Source organism: Xiphophorus maculatus, chromosome 11 (genome assembly GCF_002775205.1).
Source record: "Xiphophorus maculatus strain JP 163 A chromosome 11, X_maculatus-5.0-male, whole genome shotgun sequence".
NCBI lineage: Eukaryota > Metazoa > Chordata > Actinopteri > Cyprinodontiformes > Poeciliidae > Xiphophorus > Xiphophorus maculatus.
Genome location: NC_036453.1, coordinates 25,943,233 through 25,954,123, shown reverse-complemented (window position 1 = coordinate 25,954,123; position 10,891 = coordinate 25,943,233). Strand labels below are relative to the sequence as shown.

The 10,891-nt window shown below is 41.2% G+C and overlaps 1 protein-coding gene across 2 annotated transcripts in view; it reads left to right on the top strand.

The window, feature by feature from the left end:
- Window positions 1–2,431: 2,431 nt before the first annotated feature.
- atp2a3 (ATPase sarcoplasmic/endoplasmic reticulum Ca2+ transporting 3) overlaps window positions 2,432–10,891 on the top strand; it is a 55,609-nt gene continuing 47,149 nt past the window's right edge. For both annotated transcript variants that reach the window (XM_023342039.1, XM_005800789.3), the window contains exon 1: window positions 2,432–2,861. In XM_023342039.1, the coding sequence (XP_023197807.1) occupies window positions 2,744–2,861 (118 nt within the window). In that variant the 5' untranslated portion in view covers window positions 2,432–2,743. The remainder of the gene's footprint in view (window positions 2,862–10,891) is intronic.

Below are 10,891 nucleotides of genomic sequence, written 5' to 3'. Positions count from 1 at the left end.
TAAAACTTGATCTAGTTGGAGTATCAACTGTCAGTTGATAACTGACAGTTTTCAGTATTTGCTTGTCAGAAACTTACAAAAAAAAGTAGCGCTGTTGCCTTGCAGCAAGATGGTCCTGGGTTCGATTCCCGGCCCGGGGTCTTTCTGCATGGAGTTTGCATGTTCTCCCTGTGCATGCGTGGGTTCTCTCCAGGTACTCCGGCTTCCTCCCACAGTCCAAAAACATGACTGTCAGGTTAATTGGTCTCTCTAAATTCTCCCTAGGTGTGAGTGTGTGTGTGCATGGTTGTTTGTCCTGTATGTCTCTGTGTTTCCCTGTGACTGACTGGCAACCTGTCCAGGGTGAACCCTGCCTCTCGCCTGGAACGTAGCTGGAGATAGGCACCAGCGACCCTCCCGACACCAATAGGGACAAGGATGAACAGAAAATGGATGGATGGATGGATGTCAGAAACCCCAATTAAATTGTCTTGACCTTCCAAATAAAACTGCATCCAATTGCTGTGCTCCAGAGATAAGCACTACAACAAATAAGTACGTGAACGCCACAGCCTTCATCATTTACTTATCACTGTGCACTGAATAAATAATTTAAAGTGAAGAATGTAAGGGACGAGCAAAACAAGTGTTGACTTACTAGTAACCCATAAAATGTATGAATGGTAAATACAAAATCACATAGTGACGATTACGTAGTGATGACAGCGCAGAGGTCGGCGAACAGGCTTTTTATATCCTCATAATAACTGTGGTAAGTGTTAATATTTCGTCTCTAAAGATGAAACTCAAATCCAAACAGTTAAATGATTTATGTTATTGTTTGTAATGTTTATCATTTTTTGGACTGTAAGGGAGTGTGTCACTGTTTTTTTCCCCACTTTAAGTCTCTGATGATAGCAGTGGTCCTTGTGGATGCACACGGAGATGACTGGGATTTGAATCCAGAACCTTCCTGCTGCAAGGCAACATGGCTACTAACTGCAAAACAATATAAAAAAATAAAAATAAATAAATACATCTCAGCATTTATAATTTTAGGATTTGGGATTTTCAAACATTTCTTGAAAGAGCAAATCAAGATGTTTCAAATCCTAAAAGTTCAAGTGTGTATTGATGACCTAAGTTCTCTCCCACTCGCAGGTTTTGCACCAAAGTCCAACTTTAGTTGTTTAGGACTTAATGCATTTTAGTTAAAGCTCTCTGCTTTGCACCATCTTTTGGGACTCTATCAGTTTGAATGTGCCTTGTTCCAAATGTTTCTTTAAATTTGATGCAGCATTTTTCTAAACTTAGATAGTTTGATAGGTTGTAAGACTATTATTATACCCACAGTGCATTACGGAAAGAGTCTATGCAGTGGTTGTATGTTGATTTCATACAAAAACAGTTGACTGTTAAAAAAATATATATAACTGACAGTTTACAATAAATATTAATCCATATTAGTTGATATAAGCCTAAAAATATGAAAAGTTATTCATTTTCACATGTTGCTTGTCATTTAATCAGACATTGCAATGTGAAAGTCAGCAATCAGCTGGTAAGTCTACTCTTTGGCATCTATTATATTTGATATTGTCATTTCTGTCAGAGATGACGATGTCAACAGACCTGATATTGTCATCTTTCGCTGACACAAACTCAAAATGCAGCCTGTATTTTCAGTTAGAAATCGCATCACTTCTCTCTCCACTGTTTACACTTGTGACGCGAGATTTAACTCCCTGAGGAACGTAAAGTAGCTTTTTAATCAAGTAAAACAACAAAAATAGTAACACAAAGCGATTCTGATGAGTAACTTTAGTTATGACCGGAGTCTTAATGTTTCAAATCCTAAAAGTTCCTAAGAAAATAAAATTAGAACGAGAAAGTTATAAAGTTACAAAAGTAAAATCACAATATCACAATATATTACCAGAATGAAGTCATATTTCGACCTTATTCTCGTAAACTTTTTTTCCCTAACATTATTCTTACTTGTATGTAATATTCTGACTTCATTTTTGTAATTTTATGACTTTATTCTAGTAATTTTATTTTTTTTATTTTATACTGTGCAGTAAAATTAGTCGGTTAGAGTAGCGCGTCACTAAGCAACGCCTTACTGTTGCTAACTTACTGTATTTGTTAGCGGTGCATTGATGGGGGGGGCAGATTGAACTTGGTAAAACGGCCCCAGAAAACCTGGGATTCGCCTCTGCTCGAAGGACAACTGGAGGTTGTTGAATTCACAGCCATATAACTGAGCGCTTCTCCCGCAGCAAGAACTAATCTGGCTCAGGCTGTGCGGGGTTTTTTCTTTTTTTTTTTTTTAGCCTGTCTGTACTGAAGCAGCTGCAGCAGGCAGCGGCACCCTGCGCCCAGGTAGACCCAGCCAATAGGAGCGCAGGAGGGAGGGCTGAGCGGCGAAGAGGCGGTCTGCGGCGCTGCAGCCACAGCACACCTTCAGATGGAGATGAAGTAACATCGGTGACACAGCTGCAGAAGGACGACAGCGACCGAACCGCGGATTCCGGACGTGTGCTTTTTTTTTTCTTCCACCTTCTCGCTCTCCCTTCAGGTTTGGGGAGGGGGACAAAACAGGTGACTGAGCCACATCGACCGGCCGGGAGGGTCCACCCGGTGAAAGCATAAAAGAAAAGAAAAAAAAACAACAACAAATTAGCGTGATCAACCTCGCGCACCTTACTACTTCCAACTACATGCATTTGGACCTGAACATCTGAAGCCTCGTCCGACCAAGATGGAAAATGCGCACACTAAGTCTGCGAGCGAAGTTTTAGAGAACTTCAGCGTGAACGAAATCACCGGACTGACCCTGGAGCAGGTCCACGCCAGTCTGCAGAAATATGGACCGAACGGTAAGTTTTTACACCTACACTAACCCGCTCTTTCCTCCGCTCTGCCTCTCTAGAGCTCGTGTCGATTCCTCCGCCAGGAAATCCCTCAGCCGACGTTATATTTTCAAGCTGAGGCAGGTAGTGCGGGTAATAAAAGAAAAGGAAGGCAAAGAAAACATTAAAAAAAAAAAGAATAAAACACAATTTCCCCCTCTAGCACTTATACAAGCTGGACATTCAGTGAAGCACACAGGTCTGTGTTTGAAATCCTCCAGCGTGCAGCGCACTGGTTAAACTTGAGATCTCCTCCAGTCAGTGTCTGGTCATACCGGATCCCCTGCGAGGACGCATCATTTCAAGCTTCCATCTCGTCGTGGAGGACGTGCCCCCACTCCTCCGTCACCCAGGCCCCCCCACCCCGGGGCCCGGATCTTGTCGGTGGGTACAGCTGCTGCGTCCGACAACGCAGGCTGGGATCAGGAAGTGCCGAGCAGGCTGCCTCAGGCTTCCTGGAAGACTTAAATGAAATGCATCAGATGATGAAACAGACGATCCTGAACAACCTGTTTTCACTTTCAACAGTTGCTCTGCACATGTTTCCAGTTCACATTGTACCACAAAAGGTTGGAGGGGAGAGGGAGAAGGGTGATAAATGCCCCACTGTCTACTTCCAGGTCCTTAAAAATAATAATAATAATAATAGTAATAGTAATAAAGCAGCTGTGTAGGTAAATGGATTCTGTTTAGTCACAGCCCCTCATCATCCTGAACACCAGTCTGGTGTTTGATGCATTTTTGGACTCCAAACTGACATCAACACACCTTTATGTCCCCCGCCTGTCATTTGCATGTGTGGCCAAGCCGTGGAGCAGAGTGGCACATTGTGCAGGGGCTGAACACTAGCCCTTTTGTTGCGAGTCGGCCTCCTCTCTAACCCCAGGGGCTTGTGATGACTTCATGGAAAAAAAAAAAAAAAGAAAAGAAAAAAAAGCAACGTCTTGCCACAGATAACATCTCTTTCGCTTTTAGCTGTGAACTTCCTGCCTTGTGCGAGCGCGTTGCAGACAAACACTGTAAGGGGGGGAAGGAATATCCCGCTTGTTCCCTTTCAGGTACATGTGCGAGCCAAAGCGAGTTTAAAAACTGCATTAGCGTGGCTTGGATTTGTTTTTTCCAATTTTACTTCTGGTTGTTGCGCTGATGTTTGACTGCTCAATGCCTCCCTTCCCTCTGCTGGTAAACCGCAGGGCTTTGTTGATGAAGCGAGGTGAGCATCTGTTCACAGCAGTTTGCAGGGAGTGAGTAGCATGTTGGGAACTCCTGAAGACTATGCTGTCACCATAATTGGATTCTCTTGCAACAATAACTATAAGGTGAAAATGCCACAGTTTCACAGTGTGATGGAATTTACTCAAAAATGTGTCGGTACTGCAAGTGACAGGCTCCTTTACAGCCCGGACAAACCACCCCCTTGCAAGGCTGGCTCAAAGTTGTTCAACTTTGAAGTCAAACACGTTGTCCATCCGTCACCATAGCAGCAGCACTGTTGTCTTTTTATAACGGATCGATTTTGCATTCGGCTTGATTGAAGTTAACTAGTCGGTAAACGCTAAACGAGTAGTTCACTTTCATAAAAATTGGGTTTTGTTGAAAGCTTTTGAGCAGTTAATACCCTACCATAACTCCCTAAAATTTTTTTATTTATATATATATTATGGCTGAAGCTAGTGGCTAATCAGAGCAAAAGCAAGAGCTGAATAGACTTCTCCTGTCTTTAATAAATGAATAACTGGAATCTCTAAAAGTGCATCGTGCTTTTTTTCAGACTTGCCATGTGACATTTTAAGTCCTCCAGAGGTCCACTGCTGACCTGTGGCAAACCTTTTTTTTTTATACCTGGAAACTAGCACAATTTGTTCCTGTCCCTGCTAATCCTGAAAGGTATAATTTCTTCAAATCAGGGGGGGGGGAGATAGAACACTGTATTCCATTAAAACAATCACTTTTTTATCAAGTGATCATTAGCTGACTCTGCACTTAAAAAAAAACTGCTTTGTGTTTGGTACAACCTTTGAAAGTGCGTATTCTTATTTAGCGTGGTCTGTGTCATTACGTGTGATATTAGAGGGATGTTTAGTTTCCACAACACAAGTGGAAATTAGAGACGCATCGATCATTCTTTTCTTTTGCCGATTCCAATACCTGTTCTCTGTGAGGTGTTATCTGCCGATTAAAATTTTTGACCAATTCAGAATTTTTACGTGAAGGATTACACTACATAAAATAAGTATATAACCCTTTAATGATGTCTACCAAGTAGATAGTTTTGAAACTAAGAACAAATAAAGGGATTGCAACTACTACGTTTTTATTTCATGAAGCACAACAAAAAGTGTGTTGAAGAATGAAGTGAAAATGGTGAACGTTTTTAGTTTTGGTGCACTGAATAGAAATACGTTTTACATTCTGTGGCCATCTGATTGGTCATGCGTCGTCCAATTTCGCGATGAGGTGAAGTGCAACAGCCTTCTTTTAGCCAGCTGACCAGCAGTGCACAGCAACATGTTGGGAACGGAGGGGGGGATTACTTGATTACTCGATGCTCCATGCTGAAAGAGAAAACTTTGCTCACTCCAACACTTCCTTTCAAAACTCCATAAAAGGATTTCGAACTGCAGGATAGTGAATTTTTAGCCGTTTTGTAGCTGATGACGTTAAAAACACACAAACCGCAGCAAGATGAGCAGTAGAGGAGAAAAGTAGCTGTACTCTTCCTCAGTGTTGGAGAAGGTTTCCTCGCTGCCTCTCTGTATTCGGGGATGGATGAGGGATTTTCCTCCTTTGCCGCAGTCTGGAAGCGGTTAGCTGTCTCGTTAAGCGGGCTCTTATAGCTCTCATCATCCCATCTTGCCTCCTTACCTCTGAAGGTAAAGCAAAGGCTGAAATGAAGTTTCGTGTGCTTCCTTTTTGTCAGATTTTCCACTCCAAGAAGACGGATCGCAACATCTTTTTCACATTTATCAGCTTTTGGTGTGTTTTTATTTCCCCTCCCTCCATGTGATGCTGTTGAAAGATGTTTAGACGCCGTTGCTCTGTGGGTTCATGTCGGTGCTTTTCTTTGTTGTGACAGTGAGGCCCCCTCAGTCCACCCATCTTCAAACGCACAATGAGATTTTTTCCCTATGATATTGGAAAATGATATTAGCCACAACATCAGCCAGCCTTTTATTCACATTCACGCTTACAGTTAATGCTTCGCTAGGAGCTTCCCTGCTCTCAGTGTCATTCGTTCAAAGAGGCGTTTAGCTAATTCTGCTAAATGCAGAATTAGCGTTTAGCAGAAACGCTAATTCTGCCGGGGTGTCCAAGTGCCTCGTTTTACCAGACACTTTAGCATCTTCATTGAGAAATGGCTGCTTCTGATGTAGTAGAGAGGGAAGGCAGTCTCTCACTTACACACACTGATTCACACACTTTGTTTCGCTGCAGGAAGGAGGCTTTGTGGTGTGTGATTGTGTTCTGTGTACCCACAGCCCTTATTTCAAGGGTGCGCTGTTCATTTTCGAAGCGCTTCAGTAAAAAGGAATATGGCCCCCTTGAGAAATCAGCCTTTTTTGTCCTGAACTTGGCAGCGGGTCTCCTGACGGCCGTCCTTAAAAGATTGCGACGCTCAGATGAGTGGAGAATTCCCTAATAGAGGTCCCTGCATCCCGGCTTCAGTTCTTCACACGGCTGAATGTTATTGCACCAGAGAGGAGTGTTTGTCATTATTAATATCGTAATTTCCTCCCTCTCAGCGTCGCTGTGCATGGCTGAGGAGTTATGAAGATTTTGGAGTGTTGTAAAAATTCAACTGGACTCTTCCACTGGAAGACGGATTGTACAACACAGTCGGGTCAGGCACATTGTGTCGTGATAGAAGCTCTTCTAGTAGGCATGAAGCGATTGCTGGGCGGTAGATAACAGTTTCTAACGTTTTAAGTCAACACATGAGGTACCTGAGAAAGCGCCGGGGTAACCGGAGCTGACTGTAATGCAGCGCTGACCCTCCCCTACCTGTTGCTGCATACTGCTGGTCAGCTAGCTGGCGACACAAACGGTTTGGAAATATTTCCAAACATCATGTAGAGTCACAATGTGAATATTAAAGGAGCTCCTCCCATTAATGAGGCAGCGTTCATCTACTGGTACCAGGGTTTGTGAAACTGGTTTCAAAGTCGCAAATATGTTCCTTCCTACTGTTTCTATGGTTTAAAGTCCATTTAATGAGATGCAAATATAACTTTTTCTGGTGTTGTTCCAGTTACAAGAACTGTGAACAATCATTGTGTGTAAATAAAAGGGGCGCCGCCTATTATTCTCATTAAAGTAGAGCTGTTTCACTTAAACAGTGACTAAGTTTAGCAGGTGTTTGTTTTAGCTTTTTGATGGTCTGTATGTATTATTATCAAGAGTTGGGTGTAGTTGTGATGGTTGTAATTGGAATTGTCAATATGTTATATAATTTTAGCCAGAGATGTAATGATTAGATTATTGTGTCCAACTTCCAATCTCTGGTTTTGCTCGAGATAAATACCCAATTTATAATAATGAGTAGGAAATAAGTGCTGTGGACAAATGTGGAACACCTTATCTTATATTTAATTTGTTCTAAAACACCACATTGACAATTTAAACCAAAGGGGAGTGAAATTAAATACAGGGTCCCCTGAGTATGCTAATACTGAAGCTAACAGCAGACTAGCTAACGGTAGTGAGTCAATACTCACATAAACCCAGTTGTAGAATTTTTAAATGGTTTAGTAAACTAAAAAAATAATATATTATGCACATCTTTTTCTCATGAACTCCAGAAATGCTTAGACATATTTTAGACATTACAGCTACTTTGCGAAGAGCTCTTACTTCCTATGACGTTTTTTGAAATCCCTGAAACTAGTTAACTTGAGTTAGCTGTTTGGTCCCTGTATTCCTCCTTTGCTGACTAGGAAGCTTACAGCTGTTTAGTTTAGTTTCTTTTTTGTGTGTGTTTTTTTTAAAGGGGTCAAGACGTACTGGTAAACATTTACATGTAAATACATGAGATTATAACCCAGTGGCTAATTTTCACCTCTGGTCACATTGACAGGTTTAGTAGCCAGGTCACACCAGAAGGTGTTCTGAATCAGTAACACTCACCTATGGTGTGTTTACTGATTGGGAAAAAGAAGGAATTTTTGAGCTTCCTATTAGTGAACCACCAATCAAGTAACAAAATAAATAAATAAGTAAATAATTGTCCTGATTTCTTTGTGCATTTAAAGTTTTAGCAGTAACGGGCATGATGATTTGTTTTTTTGCTTTTTTAAAATCAACTTGATAATGTTATGCATTGTAGTTCAGTTTTTATTTCTGTAAATATAATTTAACTGCGATGTTTTTCTCAGGTTACTGTTCTGTGAAACTTAGGCCGATGCCTAACTTTCAGCCGCATCAAAACGTCATGAAGACGAACTTTCAAACTTTTGCATCCACTGGAAGGCTGCGCTGTACTGCCACCAAGTCGCTGCTTGCATCAATTTAAAGTCTTCTCAGATGTTCCTATAATGGGTTTTGGCCTGTTTTCTCATCATGGACTGTAGGTTGAAGTCTCCTTGCTTCACTTCTGAAATGTTACAGGACTCTGCATGCTTTAGCTTCTGCCACAAATAATAACTACAACTTCCTCTAGTAGCCTGGCGGGATCTCTGTCATGATGTCGTTTCTCTTCCTGTTCTGCAACTCAACATCAGTGTGGTCTGACTTTATCGCTCTCAAGTTTGAACTACGAGATACGTTGTGCCGCTTCCTGCTGCTCCTCCTCCTCCTTCACAGCAGAGCGACTGCACATTGCTTCTGACCGCGAGGCTGTCAGCTGCTAAAAGAAGAAGAAAAGGTGTCCAGTGGAGTTGGTGAAACAGCGTTAACAGTGTTGGCACTTTGTGGGCTGAGAAGGGACAGTTAGGGTTAGAGAAAACTAAACTTGAAGCTCTTTGCAGGGGGTTGAGTCACTTCCCTCTTCTAGTGGGCTCTTGTGTGTATTTGGCTTCAGAAGGAGCTGTGATCCTGTTCTAGCTTGTCACTTCTTCCCTCCCACCTCTGCATCTGTCATAGCCTTATGCTGTTGATGATGATGATGATGTTGAGTCAGAGTCCGGTCTTCTGCAGAGAAAAAGTATGACGGGGTGTTTTATTCAACCTGGGTGTTTTTAGGTTTTTGTGCAGATCGATGAGCTCTGGGAGAAAATGTTTTGGGTATGTTTGGAGCCAGATGGTATATATGAATGTTTCCAAAATAAAGCGTCGAGCGAGCTTAGCATGCAGATGGAAACCGTGCGAACTGACGTGTGATGTTCTGGTTTTATTTATTATTTTTTTCTCTTAATTGGACATCGCTGGAGCTCTGCAGCACAGATGGTCCCACAGATGAAACCTGCCTGTGTCTCATTTAGTCTCAGTCATTGCATTTACTTATTTATTTATTTTTTTAGTTCAGCTTGTTCAGAAATGCATGCAAAGTTATTCACATCCCTTGATGTTTTTATTTTTATTTTGTCAAATTGCAACCACAGAACATGGAAGTTTACTTTGGATAATTATAAAGAATTAGAGATAATGATGCATGGGTTTAGAGATGTATTCAATCACTTTCAAAAGTGATCATAGGCAATGTTTCTTGTTATTTGGGGGGAAAAAGAATTAGGATTTATTTGGATAATACTAAGCTCCAGTTGATAATATTTGCAAACTGATAGTGGCTGGAAACGGTCCTACAGGTGTTTTTTTTTTCTCTTGTTGCATGGAAGAATCAATAATGAGCAATATATCTAAATATGTAATGAAATGTATTCAATATGTTTAGCAGTTAGGTGCATGATTTAATACGGTACCTCTTTATTGTAGTTATTTAGTCACACTTTGTACAGCATTATAATAAAATCGGACTACCGCCACTCGGTGATTAGTGAAAATAAATACTAAACACGATTATTGTAGCATAATAACTAAGCAGAAAATTTAAAAAGATATATATCTGACGAAAATTCAGCAACTGAATGTAAGAAATAAAAAATATGTGCTTTAAAGATTATCTACAGTATGTGATTTTCCGACAGCCTATTTAAAGTGAATAGATGTTACTTTTACAGGACGTTTTACAACGCAAGCGGCATCATGAAGACCAAGTGACCCGGCACAAAGGTCGGGGAAAAAAAGATTCAGGGTATTAAACAGTCCCAGCCTTGAATGTCATCCAAAAAATTTAAAAAGCGCACCTCACGCCAACCAAAGCATGGCCGCTCACCTAAACTGACAGGAGAGCAGTAATCATACAAGTTGGCCATGGTAACTCTGGAGGAGCTGCCGCCATCCACGACCAAGGTGGAACAATCTGACCTGATCTTGACAAAAGAGTAGCAAGAGTTGTAGCATTTTCTGACAGAAAGCTGCAAGACATGTAGTTTGCATTTTGCCACAAGTCACATGTAGAGCAGTACTCTGGCTGGTCCTGACCCAAATTAATCTTACTGGGCTACATGTAACATGCTGTGTATGGTGGAAAACCACAATGTCCACATAATACGTCTTTGTGATAATAACACAATGTTGTGGGGAGGCTTTACCTCAGCAGGTACAGGGAGCTCCATACAGAGCAGTCTGCAAAGAAAACCTGGGAAAGTCCACAAAAGCTTGAGATTTGGTTGTGGGTTCTGCTTTCAGTTCCACACCAAACTTTAGAATGACTTGAATAAAATCTGATTCCTGTGTTCAGACCTAAATATAGTGGAGAAGCCATGGCAACATGCACATAATTTACTTTGTAGGAGTGCAAAACTTTAAAACAGCTATAAGTGATTCAAAACATAGCTGTAAGTGGGGCGGATTAAAAAAAAATAAAAGTCACATCTTCCAGATTTTTGTGTGTCAAACCGTCTTTGTCCAGTTCCCAGTTATGCCCCACTGCAAAACTGAATTTGGTAAAGCACAGAATAAAAACAAATAATCTTAACCATATTGGCCAACATCTTTTGCTG